Source organism: Ciconia boyciana, chromosome 2, assembly GCF_034638445.1.
Source record: "Ciconia boyciana chromosome 2, ASM3463844v1, whole genome shotgun sequence".
In the NCBI taxonomy this organism is placed as follows: domain Eukaryota; kingdom Metazoa; phylum Chordata; class Aves; order Ciconiiformes; family Ciconiidae; genus Ciconia; species Ciconia boyciana.
This window is the reverse complement of record NC_132935.1, coordinates 146,362,593-146,382,827: the sequence shown is the minus strand read 5'-3', so window position 1 is coordinate 146,382,827 and position 20,235 is coordinate 146,362,593. Positions and strand designations below refer to the sequence as shown.

General features: G+C 38.6%; 1 protein-coding gene across 1 annotated transcript in view; it reads right to left on the bottom strand.

The window, feature by feature from the left end:
* Window positions 1–19,953, bottom strand: part of LOC140647148 (macrophage mannose receptor 1-like) — a 35,312-nt gene extending 15,359 nt beyond the window's left edge. Inside the window, exons 1-17 of the mRNA XM_072851512.1 lie at window positions 19,896–19,953; window positions 17,617–18,018; window positions 16,270–16,443; window positions 14,639–14,797; window positions 13,671–13,784; window positions 13,052–13,186; window positions 12,037–12,219; window positions 10,237–10,394; window positions 9,451–9,564; window positions 9,002–9,117; window positions 8,548–8,696; window positions 6,043–6,242; window positions 4,506–4,633; window positions 3,802–3,889; window positions 2,414–2,558; window positions 1,366–1,401; window positions 1,071–1,246 (exon numbers count right to left, since the gene is read on the bottom strand). Of these exons, the coding sequence (XP_072707613.1) occupies window positions 1,071–1,246; window positions 1,366–1,401; window positions 2,414–2,558; window positions 3,802–3,889; window positions 4,506–4,633; window positions 6,043–6,242; window positions 8,548–8,696; window positions 9,002–9,117; window positions 9,451–9,564; window positions 10,237–10,394; window positions 12,037–12,219; window positions 13,052–13,186; window positions 13,671–13,784; window positions 14,639–14,797; window positions 16,270–16,443; window positions 17,617–18,018; window positions 19,896–19,953 (2,535 nt within the window). The remainder of the gene's footprint in view (window positions 1–1,070; window positions 1,247–1,365; window positions 1,402–2,413; window positions 2,559–3,801; window positions 3,890–4,505; window positions 4,634–6,042; window positions 6,243–8,547; window positions 8,697–9,001; window positions 9,118–9,450; window positions 9,565–10,236; window positions 10,395–12,036; window positions 12,220–13,051; window positions 13,187–13,670; window positions 13,785–14,638; window positions 14,798–16,269; window positions 16,444–17,616; window positions 18,019–19,895) is intronic.
* Between the last annotated feature and the right edge of the window lie 282 nt (window positions 19,954–20,235).

Sequence of the window (20,235 nt, the reverse complement as noted above, 5' to 3'; positions counted from 1 at the left end):
GTTCACAGAGCAGTCACTGAAGCCGACAGCAGTAAAGCACGTGCTTACAGTTAAGCACAGCGATGTGTTTACACACTCAAGCGCAGAAACTAGGTTTTTATCCGGAGCATCAGAGTTGAGTCCTGCAGCGCTGCGGGCCCTTAGGATGGGGTAGGAGAGAAGCAGATATTGGGTCAGAAACTGGTACACGTCTTTCATTCTCCCTCCAGGACTGCAGCACCGTCTAATGCTGACCTCAAGTCTCCTTCTCACACCACCTACTTCCCAAGACAGCACAACTGACACCTTCCCCCATGGCTCTTCCCACCGGCCTGCCTCACCACCCCACCACCTCAGATCAAATCCCTTGGGACCTAAGGGCGCGTTTGGGGGGAATTTCATCTCAGGCGGATTTCATTTATGAAAACGCTGATGGCTCTATGTCCTGGTTTCAGATGAGATAGAGTTAATTTTCTTTATAGTGGCTGGTATGGGGCTATGTTTTGGATTTGTGCTGAAAACGGTGTTGATAATACAGAGATGTTTTAGTTGTTGCTGCACTAGTCAAGGACTTTTCAGCTTCCCGTGCTCTGCCAGCTGCAGAAGAAGCTGGGAGGGGACACAGCCAGGACAGTTGATCCAAACTGACCGAGGGGCTATTCCATACCACATGACGTCATGCTCAGTATATAAAGCTGGGGAAGAAGAAGGAAGGGGGGGACATCAGGAGTGATGGCGTTTGTCTTCCCAAGTAACCACTACGCGTGATGGAGCCCTGCTTTCCTGGAGATGGCTGAACACCTGCCTGCCCATGGGAAGGAGTGAATGAATTCCTTGCTTTGCTTTGCTTGCGTGCGCGGCTTTTGCTTTACCTATTAAACTGTTTTTATCTCAACCCTCGAGTTTTCTTACTTTTGCTCTTCCGATTCTCTCCCCCATCCCACCGGGGGGGAGTGAGCGAGCGGCTGCGTGGTGCTTAGTTGCCGGCTGGGGCTAAACCACGACACTCTACTTCTGAGGCAATTCAAGTTTTGCAAGCAGATTGTCAAAAGCATTTCTACTTTAGGCTGTCTGTTTATAATGATTCTTACATTTTCTTTTAGCGCTCTCTGTAGGAACCTTCTCTCGCTATTACTATTAACAACAGCCAGGTGTGCAGAATTCATCCTGCAAAACTCTTGGGCTTTTTCCATGGAGACATATTCTTTGCTGATGTAGTATAGCTTATCTTCATATATCACCCATCCATCCGCAGTGGTTTTATATGCTGGAAGATAAATAAGGTAGCCTTAAATTCTGTATCTGTAGAACACAAAAGCTCATTTTGGAATAAAGATTTTGATAAAAAATAATTAACAAGATTAATAAATTTACGCAAAAACCTACCATACGTGTCGGTTGGCTCAGATCTTAATGGCACTCCTGCAAAACAAGAGAATAGAAGGTGTAACGCATCTCTGGAGCGTGTTTTGTGACTGACCGCAAGGAGCAGAGTGAGGAACAGAGCAGGATTCTGCACTCCTTTGCCATTGACTAGAAAGCAGGCTTAACCACACATTTCGGCTACACATTATGCAATATGCATGGTCATCCACTTATAATTTTGTATCATAAGCTGTGCATCAAGTCAGCAAATTCATAGCTTTGGCTGGATCACAATCCTGCACAGAGCAACGTAAGGGAAAATTGCACTTCCAGTCTGTAAGTCACAGTAGCTTTATCTGAAACACTTTAAACTCTGATTTTACAGCCCCTTCACTGATCCATCAGTAGACATTCCATAATCCTCCAGAGGCGTCTTCTCATCAAGAGGGAGAAAATTTCCACTAGATTTACTTTAGCTCTATCAAAAACTTCTCTCAGTCCCAAATATTCTTAAGCAAAAGGAAATATGACTACATATACTGACTGTGAATTATTTCTGGTTCTGATAGAAAAAGTAATGCTACTGCTTTGAACTGTTGCTTTTCCAAAAGCAGTCGAATCCTGAATAATGTTAAAGGAGAACCTGGAGCACCACTAAATCTTTGGTGTACAAACATATTGTATTTGGGTTTTAGCTTTACCTGTGTTAGTGTAAAAATCAGTATTATAAGGAATTCACAACTCCTTATGTCCTACATTAAAAAATACAAGCAAAAACTTCTTAATATTAAAAAAGTTTGCAATCTATGAAACCCTCGCAAACACATGGATTAGTTATACATCCTAATTTACATGAAGAGATAAATTTATTTATTTTCATCATCTACCATTGAAAAATCCTGGCCTATATTATGTTACCCAATGCTCTTGAAAGAACTAGTTTGGGAATTTGGAAATTTGGAAAAAGTAGTTCTTCAAAATTTTGTGTCTTTCTCCAGCAACTTATATTAGAAAGCAACTACTTATAAAGTTATTTAAGCTTCTTGCTTAAAGAGAAGAATAAATCTACCTTTTTTTATTTGACAAACCCAGTCAAGCTGTACTTCACAGACCGAAAGAAACCATCGTTTAGAATGACTCCCACCGTTGAGTACACCACAGACCTTGCGTCCTCCTGAATTTCTTGGACTATCATCCCAGTTTGTGTACCTAACCTACAGAAGAAATAATTTTTGTTACTCTTTTCATCTGTTTCAGTAGTTGTACTCTCACTGGCAAACAGAAACAAACTGGTTTTGTCTGAAAGATTCTGTCTCTCACTAAAAAGAGGTGCAAATATAAGGAAAGCAATAGGTGTAAGAATTTTTCCAGTGGGGCAACGATGTCAGTGATCAGGAGATCAGGCTGTCTTGCCATGGAGGGCTTTTCCTCTTGTTTGCACCTGAAGCCCTAGACACAGCCAGAATAGAAACAGGCAAATGGACTGTTTATAATGAACTTCACCTAACTATGAACTCCACCCCTATTCCACCCATGCTAATCATGTGCAGACAAGGCTGTTTTCACTTCATCAGCTGTGACCTGGTTCAAAATTACATGGTCCAACAGCCGTCCGGTGGCAGTGACCATATCGTGCATCAATTCAGCATTCACATCTTCCCTTCCCTGTGGTTAATGAGGATGGGAGTCTGGCTTTTGGGAGGGAAATTGTGTCCTACAAACCTAGTGGAGTTACCTCTGAAGAAACTAGCATCCAAATGGGAAGGGAGAACCATTTGATTTAACCTACTTTGGATTTTCAAAAAGCTCTTGATAAGATCACTTCCCAAAACTTTTATGGAAACTAATGTGCAACAGGATAAGAGGAAAGGTCCTTGCTTGGGTTAAAAAATAGGGAATAGAGAGTAGGAGTAAAGGGAGGATAATAAGCAGTGGAATCCTGCAGGAACATTTCACACATCTGTGGATATTTACATGGGCTCAAGAGATGACTGGATAAATTCATGGAAATAAATAAATAAAGATTACAGATCTGAGCTCCGTTTCTGAAAGACCCTGAGCCATCACTTACTGGGGGATGCAGGAATGTACTGGGAAATACGCTTGCTGTTTGCTTAGCTCTTAAGATGCTTCTGGCCACTGCCAGAGACAGGATACAAGATCCAGTATGATGAATTTTTATACTCTGATGTTATGTGTTCATATTATATTCTTGGAAAATAAAATATGTTGGAGTGCTGTGCAGAAAGCTACAGATCCTGATGAGATACAGATGATTTCCATGTATTCAAATGTGTTGCTGTGATTTTACTCATGATAATAAAGGTTAACAGCCATGTAAATGTTTTCAGGATTAGTGTTTTCTTCGGGTTTTTACTGTTATCCTCATCAAAAAGTGTGTGTACAAACCCCAAAACATCTTAAGGAAAGAATTTGATGAAAAATTAAAATACTCACTGGAGAGCCATCACTCCAGGCAAATCCCTCATCTGGATTCAAGGAAAATATACCGAGCCAAACTCTTTTAAAGCTACAGCGACTGGCACTAACAGAAATTACAAGACAGAGCAGTGTGTAAACATCAACACAAAAAACATCCAGAAACACATGATTAAACTTTCTAGAGCACATTGTAAAGCGTAGTGAAGCTGTAATAATTACCCTATTACCTCTGGTGAAGGGCATAAGATGTATATGTTCTTCATAGAAATATCTAATATTTCTATGGCTCAGTGGCAATGGCTTATTTATCAGACTTATTAGTAGTATTGATCCTGTATTTCCTCTATGTTCTATTTTCCTAGGAAAGGCCTTCACAGATTCAGAAAATGGTCTCAGCATTGACTACTTCAAGGTGAGTCAAAAGTAAATATATTTGTCATGTTTTCTACCCTACTAAAAATACCACCCCCCACAATTTCATGTATTTCTAAATTATATCTAGTAATCATTATACTATTTTTTTTAATTTCCTGTATATAAACAACTCTTTTTTCATGAAATAGTTAAAAACATTCATGAGTAGATAAAATTTCAAAGTATCACAGGTTTTTTGGCTTTTGAGGAATCCATGTGTTTCAGAAATCATCTAAGATCCTTCATAATAGTTCATATGAAACATGTCTTAAATCTGGTAAGACAAACATACAGCAGATACTCACTACATTGCTGTTTTTAGTAATGGTATCTCCTCTTTACTGTTAATGGTGACCAGATCCCCTCCTATTTTTCTACAAAAATCTCGAGCTTCAAGCCATGATTTCTTTTTAATATCTGATCTGTAAAAACACTATGGAGAAACTACTTTAAGTCATATTATATATGTTACAATAAAATAAAGAATCATAGTCTCGCTCACCCATAAATGAGGTTTCATACAAGCCAAGTAAAACTTCATCAGAGAAATAGCATTAATTACTCTGTTCATAAAAATTTTGCACTAGAGTTGTCTAGCCAGTTAGTGTAGTGGTGACAAACAAAGGGAAGGAATTGCTAGAAGGGAATACAATTCCCTTTAACTTGTTTGACCTGGAGGAGAGCCCAGGCCACCTTCCAGATGAAGGGAAAAGAGAGTGGTTGTGGAGGGGCAAGGTGGCCTGGGAGGAGTTGAAGATACAGGCAAAAGAATGACATCATGGTGGTTTACAACTCTCACTTTACATTTGCAATATGATGTCTAACATTTTGGTAGTTTAACAGAGAATAAGCACAAGTTTGACCAAAGCTAAAAATGATGTTTTGGGGATGAAGAAGCTCAAGTAAATAGCATTCCAGCTGAGTTGAAAAGAAATGAAAAAAATAAGATAATAAAAAGAGAAGGACTCATTAATTCAATAAAATGATAAGGAATATTAACATCTCACATTTACTTAGCACATTTCTATTCTGCATGATCCCAAATCAATGTTTGCATATTACCCTCATTTCTTGTTCAAAGTCCTTTTGTATGTCTGCTCAGACATAACGGAGTGTACTTCAAATACGAGTTATCTGTAGCTTTGCATCAGAAACTCTCTAATAAATGTCCTTTGTAAACACTGGTTTAATTAACCTTTCATGTGACTTCTTATGCTTTATTTTGGGGGGTAATGTGCTTATCTTAGCAAGGTCCAGCCTTAGGCATTGTGCTGCTTGTGGATACACTTGACTGTTTCTCTACTTTGTTCCTGAACTCTCACACACCTCAGATAAATATGGGATCTTTGCACAACCTAGTGACAGCAACTGATATAAAGAGCCAAGCTAACAGCCAAGCTTTGCAGCTTCTGCTGTTTAATACATTTTTGACATTGTTCTTCCAATAATTTTGCAAATATTAAGTTGTTTCTTGTTTCTTCTTTTTTCTCTTTTCTTTATGTCTTTCTAGGGACTTGATATTTGTGTTCCTCTTCATCCATTTTCTGCTCCAATTCATTCAGTCCCTGGGGCAAAACTTCCTCATTTTCTTTCCTGTGTCCTTCTCCCTCCCCTTGTGTGCAGTCCCTTCAACCTCATCTTTCTTAATTTATCCCCTCTTATGGATAATTCCCTGAGATGTTTGGGGTTGGGTTTGTTTGTTTTAGGTTTTTTTTGCTATATTCCAATCTCAGATATTGCAAAATGAAGATGTCACTTCCTTTTTCTTTCTTCTCTCCCCTCCCCCTCCCCCCCCAAGCAGTTCAAAGCCTTTCCTCTTCTTTTAACTGTTTAGGCACTTACTTTAAAACAAGAACTACTATGGTTGTTTGATACCCAGCCTTCAGGGCATGTGGGGACCGGAGAAGTGGTTGGAATAGGTGCAGCTGTTGCACTCCTTGCCCACTGCTTACAGATATATTTTTGTTTTGTCTCACAGTCAAGAACATCCCATAATCCAGCTGCAGTCCCAGTTCTCATGGCTACACATCCTGGATTACTTCCTTTATGAAAAACAAAAAACAAGTTGGATATTTTATACAGTCTAAATTGTTTAATTCTGACTTAAAATCTTTGAGCAGCGGCCATTCGCTTCTTGCCATACAATAACACTTGAATAGCAGAGTTATATTTTAGGTGTTTTTCACACAGGCAAAGAGTAATATTTTCTGTTTGAGGAGGTCATGATCAGTTCAGGATCCTGCTTTTTTTTTATTTTGAATGCCCTGCATAATTGATTCTATGAGTAGAAAGTAAGGGTTTGATTTTTTTTTTACAGTGAAAACCTGTGTTTTCAAGTGAGGAACTCACTCCTACTTACATTAAGCCTGGTTTATATCAGGTAGCATAATCTCGGTCACTCGTGGTTTTCATATAGATGGAACCAAAACCCTCAGTGCATACATAGGTACAGAAATACTATGTCTCTCAACAGAGACATGATGAAGCTTATGCCATGACATTTGCTGTAATTTTACTATATTCTCTCAGAGGGAACAGAGGTGCATACATCACACGATGCAATCAAATGCACACAATGGGCTTATACAATGGCCTATTTGTGTTCTTTCTTAATTTCCTAAGTATTCTTAACATTTTACTTGCTTTTTTTATTCCTGTTGAGCCCAGACCTGATGTTTTAATGGACCTGTCTACTGCAGTGACAAGAACTGATTCCTTAAATGAAATGGCAGCTATAAGTCCACTATTTTATGTCAATTCAAGACATATGTTTGTTCCTATGAGCATCACTTTACCTGCATCAAAGTTCACCCGCCATTTTACTGATCATGCTCAGTCACTTATTCTCCTGAGATCATCCTGCATTTTCTCACAGGCACATCTTCACTACCAGAAATAATTTAGCGTCATCAGTAAATCTTGTCACCTCACTATTTCATCTTTTCCAGATTGTTTGTAAATATGTTGAACAGCATGGGCTTTGGCACAGATCATTATGGGACTCTGTTGGTGAACCTTCTTCCCCAGTAAAAAATAGCCCCCATAAAAAACCCCACCTTCCATTCCCTGCCTTTTGATCAAAATTTTTATTCATGTAAGAGCTTTCCTGTGTCAGGTCAGATTAGCTGAAAGGCTTTTGGTAATTGAGATAGACCACATTAACCAGATTTCCCTTATTCATATGCTTTCGGCTCCTGTGGGGAGCTCCAGATCTGTGAAGATAACCTCCCTTTACACAAACAATTTTATATATCTTTCCCACTGTATCTTCTTTATTCTATTCTTTATTACAGATTCAGCTAATTTACCAATGACTTATTGGTCTGTATTTCCCCACATCTCCCTGGAGCCATTTTAAATGTTGGCACCAAATTTGCCTAGCTGTGAAGGCAGTTTTAGCAGGTAGTTACACATTAAAGTGAACAGTTCACTTAATGTAACCTTTACAGCTCTTGGATGCTTTTGCAGCTGTGCTTAGTCCTGACTTGCTATTCTTCAGGTCATCTATTTGTTCCATAATCTAGTCTTCTGGTATTTCAGCTTGAAATAGACTCTCTGACCATACCCTCACAAAGAAATTTGCCAGCACAGAAAGCCCATTTTCTTCCTCAGTGAACATAGATGCAAGGAAACTAATTTTTCTTCACTGTTCCAGGCTGATCTCCAAGTGCTCCCTTTATACTCTGATTATCTGTTGGCACTGTAGACTCCCTGGCAAGCTTTCTTCTTGTGGCATTTACAGAAGCATTATTACTCTATGTCTTTTGCAATTTTTTATTATTTTTGTTTTATTTTACATTTTATAACCTCACTGAAGGTTTTTGAGAAAGTTTTCAGACAAATGATCACTAGGAGGGACATAGTATATCTTGGGGAGAGCAGACTCCCTCATGGCATTTTGAAATCCTGTTTTCTGTGCTTCTGCACAGTATGATCCTGTGAATGCAGTTTTCTTAGCATCACAAGTAAAAAAAAGAATGGTATGATCTTTTTTGATACTGTGATTTTGTAATTCTAACTTAAAATCCTTATTACAGTTGCTCTGTTTCAGACTATTGTCCCAGGATAACTTTACCACTAGAGGGATGAGAGATGTAACTCCTGTTTATCTCCTTGTGAAGATGAGCCAAAAGGTTACTCTCAAGGGTAAATATATCAGATGTCCTAATATAAAACTGCAGTTCAAATTGTTACCTTTGAAATTAAAATATGGGGTTTGAGAACTGCCAGTTCTTGTAAAATATACTGAAAACTTAAAGCCTAAAATTCAGAGGACATTGCCAACACAAACTCAAATAGGGACCATGACCTCAGAGAGCACCTACCATCCACTGTGACGGTACCTACCAGGCATTGCTGCATCCCAGTGTGTGAAGGACACAACTTCACCATTGGCCCACCTGAAAGTGCCTTGGTCTGCCACGTCAGAGAGACCAAGCCAGAAATATTTCTCAGGCCTCAGCCCGACAAGGCTAGTCAGATAGGCTTGTTCATACCTGTAAAAGGGTTCATAAAGATGCAAGTGAAAACAAAGTCATTTATCCAAATCCTACTTGTCTAATCTGATGATGAAACCTTTTCTCCTTTTCCTTGCTTCAGACTGGGGGACAGGACCTTATGATAGCATTCTGACTCTCTATAAATCAACAAACAAAAGCAAGACTTTTTTGTTGTTCAACTAGAGTTGTCTGTGTCTTAGATAAATTGCTGTTTGACTTTGTGTTAGAATTGTAGTTCCAGGAATATTTCAGAACATAGAACCTTTACCTATTTAAAAGCCAAGGAAAAGTCATTATCATACCTACTTTCAACTGTGGCTAAGTAACTTTTTTCTCCTTCACAAATGGTATTTGCTTCTGAAAATGTTGCTGGAACATTTCCAATAAAATAGCAATAGGTCCCATATCTTCTCCAGCCCTGTAACATGATTTTAGGATTTCCATATAACTTTTAAATAATTGTGATATCATATATTAAGTGAGCTATACCACTTCAAAATGAATGAAGCAGAATAATAATGAATATTATGAATTAGAAACCTTTTACAATGAAATTACAGATTCCTTCTAAGTGGTTTCTGTAAATGGCTTTCTAAAGTTTAAAGTAACTGAGAGAGAGAGAAACTTCATAATAAATAAAACCAAAAAATCTATATGTAAATAATATAAATAATTCAAATAATTCTAGATGATTCTCAGACAAGGTACTTATTTGATCTGGGAAATTGATGTTCCATTCTTATATATTTACTTTTTTGCAACCTGCATCAGTAATTTCCTTTTCTCCAGCTATTCGTGATATAGGTTTTCTTTTACAAATGTAGCCAGCTTTCTTCTCACAGAGAGAGTCTGCCCAATAGCCATCCTGTGGCAGGAAAAAGAATAAAATAACAATGAGATTAAGATGAATAATCTAAAGAAAATGAATAATTTCTTTCTTTATAATGAAAACTACTCTTTTTCTTTCTCCTTTCATTTTGAAAAGGAAATTAATTTTTTTCCTTATGCAGTTCCCCTAGTTGATAACAAAAATAAATCTGCTTACATTCAGTGAAATAGTAGACTGGGCTATAGTAGCACAGCTATGGCTGGTAGTGATGAGAAGGGATGAGGGTGCAGGGAGCTGGTCCACAACCTGTTCTGCAGGGCCCTGCACAGGCAGTTGTGCCATGCAGGGATGGGCAAATGAGCAGGCACAAGGGAGGCAGCAAGGATCCCCACATGCCACCATTACCACCAGAGGAAAAGGAGGAGAATGCACTCAAACTACATTCAGAGACCTGTTTTATAGCCCTAATAATTTCATTGGTGACTTTCAGATGAACTTAAAGAGAAAATTTCATCAGTGATGCAGTAACGCTTTCATTTTATTTTTTCTTTTTTTTTTTTCCTAATGAAAGGTCATATTTAATGCCATCCTTTGTCCCCACATCCCTTTTTCTGGCCCTAGCCAGTTGCTGAAGTAGCGAGGCACATTATTCTTTTATTAAGAAGCTAGTTTCAATATTAAAGTAAAATATGTATTGAATAATGTTACCTGGCCCTTGATCAGTACACAATCTTCTGGCCTGTTGTTGGTGGTGGATGGCTCTCCCAAGTGCCATTTCGTGTATGTCACTGGTGTACCATCACTCCATTCAAAATACATTTGAACCTTATGATCGTTCAGCCCAATCCATAGCTTGTCTGTTGGCTCTAAAACATGGAAACACACAACTAGAAAAGACCTCTTATGCCACTGCATCCTTTTCACAGCACCTTCAAGCTCTAGAACATATAATCCCTTTCATAAATTTATGAAACACAAAATTATTTAGTGTGTCGCATGACCATTTTACAAATTAATATTTTCACATAGATATTAGAATAAAGACAGTATGCTTTGGAAAATTAGGCTGTAATGAAATCCCTGCACTGGATCGAAAAAACTTTGCTTCTCTTCCTCATAGCAGTGGGAGAAGAGTAAATTACCAGCCTAATCCTAATACACTATGGTGGTATGATAGAACTGTGTGAATAGTTACTTTTTAGGTTCTGTTGCCCTGGTCAGATTTTAAGATACTGGGTTTATGTGACTTGAAGCTTGAATGTTTTAAGCTTCTTTCAACAAAACGAAAAAAGCAGAGAAACCCTCTAAGCCCAGCCCCCCCGCCCTAGATCAATTGTTTAGGCAATAAGTAAAATCAGAGTTTCAACAACATCCAAAACTCAGCAGGGGAAAGCTGTCAGCAACGGGATCTAACTTTGAGGCTGGCCCTGCTCCAAGCCAAGGCTGGACCAAATGACCTCCGGTGTTCCTTCTGGCTTAAACCAGTGTATGATCCTATGGTTTTAGGCATTCTTAATGAAAGGAAAGCAAGGAAAATGAAAGGTAAATTTAGGCAGCATTCACAAAAATGAGAAAGAAAGATATGGAGCGATATTCACAATTTCTTCAGTAGTCACTAAACTGGGGTATGATACCAGAATCAAAAAGTATAAGAAACCAAAAATATCTCCTTGTATCGTTGGACACTAAGCAAATTACTCTTTCTGAAGAAAGACTTCTTCCTGTCTTGAATATCTTTTACTGTTTCAATAGTTAATTAAGGCTTTCACTACCTATAAGCATGAAAAAATACCCAAGTAGTTAACAGGGGCAAAAAGTAGCAACATGCCTACAGACTCCTCACGTTTCTGCCAGTGCCAGTTTCTGCCATTAAAAAGGCCATGGCGAGACCATGCTGACATGTTAGATCCGGTGACCTGAGTACAGTTCTTCAGGCAGCCTGGGCAATTCCACAGCTTGCTGCCTGGAAACCATCTTAGCTAACCTTGCTGATCTTTTCCATCTGGCAGTGTAGAGAGCTAAACTTTTCTTTAGTAGGTTTCTTCCATCACTGCTGCAGAGACCTGTGAACTTGCTGATCTGGGTGCTGGTTGACCACAAGATGTGGAGAATGACTTAGAGCCACACTGTAAGTTCCCCAAATGTATAGAAAGCAGTACAAATATGTGGTTTTTCCATAAAAAGCACTCTTTCAAAGAGGAAGTTATATTTCGTAATCCTTTCACTAAGAAAGCTTCTCACCAGGATGACTGATGTCCTTCTACCCTCATGCAAAGCAAAGCACAAGTCAAGACAGTTGAGTAAGTCTGCAAGTTGCAGCACAGAAGGTGGCACCTGTCTTGAAACAGAAAGGAGAGCACTGCACCAGCCTAACGCCACTGGACCTCTGGCTCCTTGCATGTCTTTGGCTGCAGTGCTTCATGTTAATACAGTTGCTACATCTCAATTCAGCTAGCTGGTACTTCTTACATGCAGATAACGACAAAAGCCCCCCCTGGAAACACTCACTGTACCCAAGCTGAGACACTATAAAGCTGTGCTCCTCAAGGCTTTGGATGCTGGCAAGGTGACTCCCTTCCTTCTGACAAGAGGTCAAAGCTTCTTCCCATCCTTTGGTCTCCCTGAAGATCTTGTAACAGTGATCTATATACGGTACCCATCCATCTGGGCAAGTAACAGGCCCAGTGTCACCTAGGAACAAATAGCAGTGTTTCAGAGCAGTTTAAATGCCATGCAAGGGACACGACATGGAAAATATTTTCACTTATTCTGTGCAAAAGTTCTAAACTAAGAATTTTCTTGGGAAATTCTCATTATAAGGAAATGATGGACACAAAACATAGTAATCATAAATATGATTCTAAATCTGGCATTTTTTTAGCTTGGAAAAGGAAAGCTTTATAATACAAGTATTATTTAATACAAATTCTAAGGTTCTTATATCGCCAAATGTCTGTAACAAATACACTAATGTATTAATTTTAACAGCTTCTGTATTAGTACTTATTTGTCAGCTAAAAGAAATCAGAAATTATCTGCACCTAACATAGATTGCTTATGAATTTTTAAAAGATTAAGTATATTGATAAAATCATCCAGACAGATTTACTAGACTTATACATAGGGAAACACCAACAGGGAAATCTTTATACACTTAAAATATCTTAAATATCTTTTATCTTTGCAATATGTCAATCTTTCTTTCTTTTGCTTATTTTTACCAACGTTTGGTTTGTTCTCCCTTTTCATGCTCAGTAGTGTGTGTATTCACAGGGGAGACCTGACCACCAAAACACGGACAGATGGACAAGTTGGACCTTCTTTGCTTTTACCTGTTTTATTCTGTGTGTTGTGGGGCTGGAGATCAGCCTAGAAAGGCTGCAATGGTTGTAAAAAGCAAACCAAATAAACAAGAAATAGTTTCTATTTCTAATAAAGTTCTCCTGCTCATCTTTGTCAATGTGAATGCTGAGCAATTCAGATAACAGCTTCTACTTTTAATTATCAACATATACCAACATACCTGAGGGAACCAAGGTAAAGTTTCTTTTCTTACAAATGTAACCAATTTTCTGATCGCATTCCCAATTTTGCCATTTAGCTTTTGTTTCAGGATTCAAAACCACACAGAGTTTTCCAGATTCTGGAGAGGGACTTCCTTTGGGAAAGGTACAGAAAAAAAAAAAGTGAGCTTTTCTGAAAGGCAAATAGACCTCTAAGCTCTAAAATGCACAGGAGAAATCACTCCTGGCTGAAGTGAGAGCCCAAAAGATCACGTCTTTCCCAGCTTTGGTGAGAACTGAGGTAGGTCTCTGGTAGTGGGAATGTCTGTGTGAAATGTAGTATCATTTCAGTGGATATGAACATGTAACCCCCTCATAGTTTTGTTGCTAGAGACAAGAAATGGAAGACCGTATATTTTGGGGAAAGACAGTATTGCTTTCAGAGCTAAAATATTTTTGCAATACATAGAAGTTTCTGGCTTATATTGCTATAGAAAAAAGGCTTTTGCTAAAGCTAAAGCAAGAAAAGCTAAAATACATATCTCATGGCATATCTATCTGGTAATAGAATTTAAAGCAGTATTTGAGGTATGTATATTTTTTCTTCAGAAATACAGAATCAAACAAAGTCACAGCTACCTGGAGCCCAGTTTAAGTACTGGAAAGGGCTGCCTCCAATCCACTCCCATCCACTCCTCAAGTCCAGTCTGTTGAGTCCAATCCACAGTGCAGAATCTGTCCCTTCTGTTAACTCTAAGTAACCAAAGGAAGATCAATGATTTTATAAATCACTATTTTATTAGCAATAGTCACTAATGTCTCTCTTGATTACTGTAAAAAGCAAACAAACAAAAAAAGCCCTCTCTTATTCTATCACCTAATGCAAAATGAGCACAGATGAGATGCCACAGAGCATATCCAAAATGAAAGTGTTTCTGTAGAACAGGCTAAATTCTGTACAACATTGTATTTATTTAAGTAGAAATATTGGTACAGTGTAAGTATAAACAATAATAATAAAGCTCTTAGAAGTTAAATTCACCATTAAAAATAACAAGAGAGAGTTTCTTCCATACCATTCCTCCAGCAATACATGGGTAGATAGAGCCACGATTTGGGATCTGTGAATAACTGATATTTTTCAGTTTGTCAAATTAATGAAAAAATCAGATGTCAAACTGCATTTGACACAAAACACATCTTTCTTTTAGCACAGATATCTCTTTTCTCTTATTTTCAATTGGTTTTAAATTGGTTTTCAATTGGTTTTCAATTGGTTCCTTTTGACCAAAAATGAAACTTTCATTTACTTTTCAGAATTTTTTTTCCTCTTTAAAGAAAAAAAATCAACAAAGTTTTAATATAAGGTAACATTTTTAAATAGAAAGTCAAACTGTCACACTTGCAGGATGCTGGAATACTTTGAATTCTGTTCAAACTTGTTAGTGATTTTGATACGAACTTGCAAATTCTAAAAGATTTTGTTTACTTACTCATGCATATTTAGGTCCATAGACATTAGCCAAAACCATACTGAATAGTTCTTAGCTGTGATGATGGACTGAACAGATTCTGAATGTAAGTCAGGGTTTGCTTTACTTCCTTACCTTTAAGGTATGTTTGTTCGTGAATGTCTGTAATACTCAATAATTCTGCATTTTGCTGCTGACAGCTCTTCCTGGCTTGGTGCCACGTGAGAGCCGATTCAGAGTTTATTTGATAGTGCACATTTGTTAACAGATCTGTAGTCCACGTGGTGTCTTTATCTGTGGAGAAAATAACTATTTTTGGGGTGATAGTAACTCACCCACCGAAAAATGAGCTGCAGGTAAGAGCACTGAAAATGTTATGAGCAGGATGGGGAAGGACGAAGTTAAGGCCTGTAAACTGACAGGTAGAGCTGGCAAATACTGCCTCCTGTTCCATGAAGGTACACAATTCAGGGATTACTACAAGGGAAGTGATTGCATAGAAAAATATCTTGCATGGAGTGCTGTGGCAGAAATCCTAGATGAAATCTGTAAAAAGATATGCAACATCTTCTTCTCTTTCTGGACAGCAGTTCCCACTGAGAGCTGTGAGAACCAGCTCTAGACCTGAAGTTAGCATCAAAACTGTTCTTACATAAATTCCCATCTTGCAAAGAGCTTCTGGATGTGCCTGTCACATAGCTTCAGAGCCTGGGCACTGCAATGGTGCTGAGCTGCATCATGCTTCTCTTCTGCTTACCTTTGCGTCCTTGGTCTGTTGAAGATCTATACATGCTCAATCAAGCACAATACAAAATTGAATCAGATATTTGATTATTCCCAAAAGTCAGTATGAAGTTGAATTAAAAAAAAGAACTGAGAGCTGGGACTGGCTTTCAGAAGTTTGAAAATTATTCATTGATCCTATGTCACATGCCTTTTGGACTCAGTGTCCTAGGTATCTTTGTAGGGACCTGGAAAGCATATTTGACTATGGATTTGAACCACACCAAAATCACATTTTGGATCAACTGGAGTAAAGGGGTGTTTTAATAATAAAAGACGTAATGTTGAACAGGAGCAATGGGGAGGAATATAGGGGAAAGCTGAGAAGTGTCAGGAGGAGTCTTCAACGCCTTAAATGCAAAGCCCTGTCAAGAACAAGGCCATAAAGGGAGATGGAGGGAGAAGCGACCACAGAAACAGAAGACAGTTTTCAGAAAGCAATTGAAATTGTAGAGAAATGCCAGGGATGGGAGGCAGTTGTCAGAAGGGGTGGAAAGACTGCTTCCCAGGCAATATGAATAGGGCTTAATAGCATGGATAAAAGGACACATTCCACTTAAGTAAAAAAATCTTCACATGAGAATCACATAGACTGAAACATTAGTTTCATCATGAATTTTCCTACAGCACTCATTTTTGTGCCCACATCCATCGCGACGGGGGTCCTCAGAGAATGCTTGTACAACGGTGACAGCACACATCCTGGCTGGGAAACAGCGAGGAGCTCAAAATTATTGTGCTGCTCAGCAACAGCCCCACAATTAGTGGGAACTGCATGCTGTTTTACTCTTCAGTCACACTTTTCTGCACATCTTTATGCAACGTGTTATTTCCTTGTGTAGAGAACTGCAGGATGTGGCAACACATCATATACTAAAATACATTCTTGTAAACTATGCGTTATTATATAGATATTCATATTCTGCTAGTGCTGGTTTGCCAGTGCCACACTGAGGGAAACTGCGTGGGAAGAGGTGACTTACCTTTTGATGGGCAAAATCCATATCGCTGGTCCGTATCATAGTCTGCAGTGGTTGCACACCAGAGCCAGCCATCTGACCGGCCAGCGTCTGTGCACTCAGCATACCACTGCTTATTGTACATGAAGGGGAATACACAGGGTGCCCCAAAAGCATTTCCTAGCAGTGTAAAGGTCTCTGAGAAGACAAAATGATAAAGATAGTATGGAAAATAATAAATGAATGTGAACTGTGAAAAATGTGAAGCCTATGCTAATGGCTGGATTGCATCTCAAAGTGCTTTCCATGTTACCTTTCCCATAACCATAACAAAATTCAACACTTCTTCAGACTTAAGCTGCTGACATATGTTTTAGAGCAGTGCTATTCTGATGTAAAGCAATTTTTGCATAGATGAGGTCTACAACTAGATTTTTATTCTGACCAAGACGCTTTTACAAACTTAATAAGGCTCCAGAGTGCTACCCTAAGATACTACTATTTCAAACTATGTTAAGATTTACATAAAATGTGCAAGAGGAGGAACTAATATTTAGAAGTCCTACTTCCTGGAAAAAGTAAATCTCAGGTTAGACAATCCATCTCTGCTTTTATTCTAGTGACCATTTAAGTATCTCACATACAGTGGAGCAGCTCCCACATGCAAGGCTCAGGGTTTAATACTTCAAATACCCTGTGAGGTGTTTTTTAGAACATTCATTCTGGATGTAGGAAAGCCATTCAGAACAATCAGACTTCAGCTAATCACAAAGGGTGATTACACTGGTAATTATAATTATTCCATGAGCATCCTCATCTGCTGAGTCACAAAAGCCACACTTCCTCCACCTACGCTGGAAATTCCAGCCCTTTCTCAGCTTGCCCATATTGCGCTTCTTTCTTGAGTATGTAATTTTGTTTCCATGTTGCTGTATAAGAAACTTATCAGTATTTATACTCTCTATTAACAATGTAGTGACACAGTATGGTGAGTAATAGTGACTTTAGATAATACATATATGGTATAAAAGTAAGTATGTATATATGTATATATTAATATATAAGATATATTTAGAGAATATAGAGATAGTATATGTAATACATATAATACTTGTAATACTAATGTACTATAATGCATATACTAAAATAGTGTGTGTATTATATAATATATAAAAATATATATTATATGTATATAATACATACTTGGCCATAAATATGACATTAAATTCAAGGCTAACTCCCTCAGTACACTGATTTTCTAAAACTCTGATAGTCACCGAAGGAATCAGAATAGCCAGAGCCAAAGATCCAAAACACTCAAATACCCACAAAGAAATTAGTGCAAAGGATGAAAGAATCAATTTTCTGTACCTTCATATCCCCGGGAGCATAAAACATCCATGGCCCCATAGATATTCCACTTATTCTTTGCACTCAGACCCTTCTTTAACAAAACATTGTCATGTTCTTCATTGCCAGGACCAAAAAACAAATCTTCTCCTTGGATTGCAAGGAGGCTTTCATTTCTGCATTCCCACCACTGCAGCTCACTTGTTTGATTACATGGATACAGGGTGATCACAGCCTGATCCTCCTTTGACGGCACCCCCAGGCATAGGTTCAGCCTCACACTCATAAGCTGATGATCAGTGATCCACCTGAATTTTTGTGATTCATTGTCTTGATGGCAAGTGGCAGTTCTAACTGCCTGAGCAATAGATGCCTGAAGACAGAGCTTGTTGACTTTATTATATATTAAAAATGTTTCAATGTCTGTAAAACAAAACAATACATTGTAAATGGCTAATATAGAATATATGCATAGTGGATATGTGACATGATTCTGCTTCCCATTCGCATGAACAAGGAGTCATTGCATTCAGATCAGATAAAAACATGATGGTTTTGAACCAAGTCCAGTGCAACATCAATTTTACTGATTAAAAAGCAATAAGGGAGACAATAGGAGATGTATTTCATTATTATATGTCACCATACTGTGGATTAGTGGCAGTCAGCAGCATCAGCAGAGCTGAGCACAGCTTGTTGGATTGATTTACATCAGTCATGTGAACTCCCTCAACCACACTGCTGTTACCATTACGCTGTTTCCATCTATCCTCAGATGCATGGCCTTGTAGATCTCTGACCTCTACAAACTTTCCTCACCCTGCCAGATCTTACACGTCTCCTAGTGGGGTCACAGCTGTCTTTGCTGAGCCATTTGTCTCCCCACTCCCAAATACACATTTCCTTTCCTTTTCACTGTATAAATGTGGGTGAGCAGCTCTGGGCCTCACAGGAGGTTCTCTGGGCTCATTGGGCTTGCTGACCTACAAGACCTGCAGTATTTACTGTGAGCCATTGCAATGTAAAACTAGGAATGACATTGGGAAACCAATCACAGTCTGAGAAAGTAGCAAGGACTGTGTAGTAGTGGCATCTGACCACCACTTGGCAATGTGGAAAGGCTGGTGGAAGTTAGAAGGTCCACCTGTACCAGAAACTGCGTCCCTAGCTCTCCAGGTAGTTTCTCTGATCATGTCTACAATGTTGGCTCCAATGTAAAGTAGAAGTAGCTGAGCTAATTTCAGTCCTACAGTGAGTTTATCAGTAGCAGCAGTGAATCATGCCTATGAACTTGCTCTGCTGCTTTGTGGTGTACTTTGTGACCCACCTGGTTGTATTTCCCTCCAAAGCTTGTGGGGTTCATAACCAATTTTGGTCCCTCATACATCTCTTAATCACTGGCCTAATTAAAATATATTTAAAAATCTAAAGAAATTTCATTAAAAAGCCTGCAAGAAGTTGAAATCAATTTAGTTGATAATATACAGTATGCTGAAAATAATTATTCTGGCTTGCAGTGATACCATGGGCAACTAAAAAAACCACCACATACTGAGGCAATCCGTAACAGTTTTGCTCAGGAGTTACAAGGCTAAAAGGATTCAGGTCTCCAGAAGCCGTCTGTTTCACACCTACAATAGAAGCACAGCTAAAGGGATGTCAGTAATACTGTCACTGCAATTCTACAATAACTTTCCTAAACTTAATCCAACTTTATTTCACAAAAATTTTACTTCATCCACTTTATCAATGCCAGTGAATTCAGTGAGTCTGTTCAGAACAGTGAATGAAAATAATCCTCTTTATAAGCACTATGTCTCTCTGGATTGCACAGCCATCATCAGTGAGCATCTTAATGTCCTACAAATAATTCTGCATTTCACCACCCCTGAAGTTTTTCCTGCCTGATTTTGCTAACCATTACCCAGACACAAACAGCTCAAAAATCAGAACACAGGAGTAAAGAATAAAAAAAAAAAACAAAACAAAAACCAGACATTTAAACATATCTCATGATTTTCTTAGGTCTGATCTTCCAGCGTTATTGAAATGATAGTGCCACTATATATGAATAAAGCCATTAAGAATTCAGTCTTTGCTTCCTTCTCTATCCATTTCTTTTTTCTGTTAGATCCTGCCCTTGCCTCTTGCCTGCCATTAAGAGGCTCTCCATTTATACGTCCCAAATTAATAATGTACATACAGGCACTGCCACAAAACCATAAATCACCCAGAAATGCCAGAGGACACGGAAGCACTTTCACAGACACTTTTACAGGAGGCAAGCAGAAGGCACTTACCCGCCAGCTGCAAAGCACTGTGAACAAGAGAAAGAACAAGCAAGAACCTGGAGAACATAATTGTAAATGCTGAATTTTTTCTTCCCTTCACCAAAAGCTGGATGATGAGAGTTGCTAGCAATAAAGTCCTGCCGAAGAGAGGACAGTGACCGGTCGTCCTTGGTTTCAAAGGCTGGATGATTGGATAGAAAGCTCTGAGTGCTAAATAAGGAAATATTCTGTCACATGCCACATTTAAAAAAAATGAGACTACATAGCACAAATTTTGCCTTCAAAAAAGAATGACTTCTCACTGAGAGCAAACTGTGCTGCCTTGGGAAAGCAGGTGATACACAGGAGG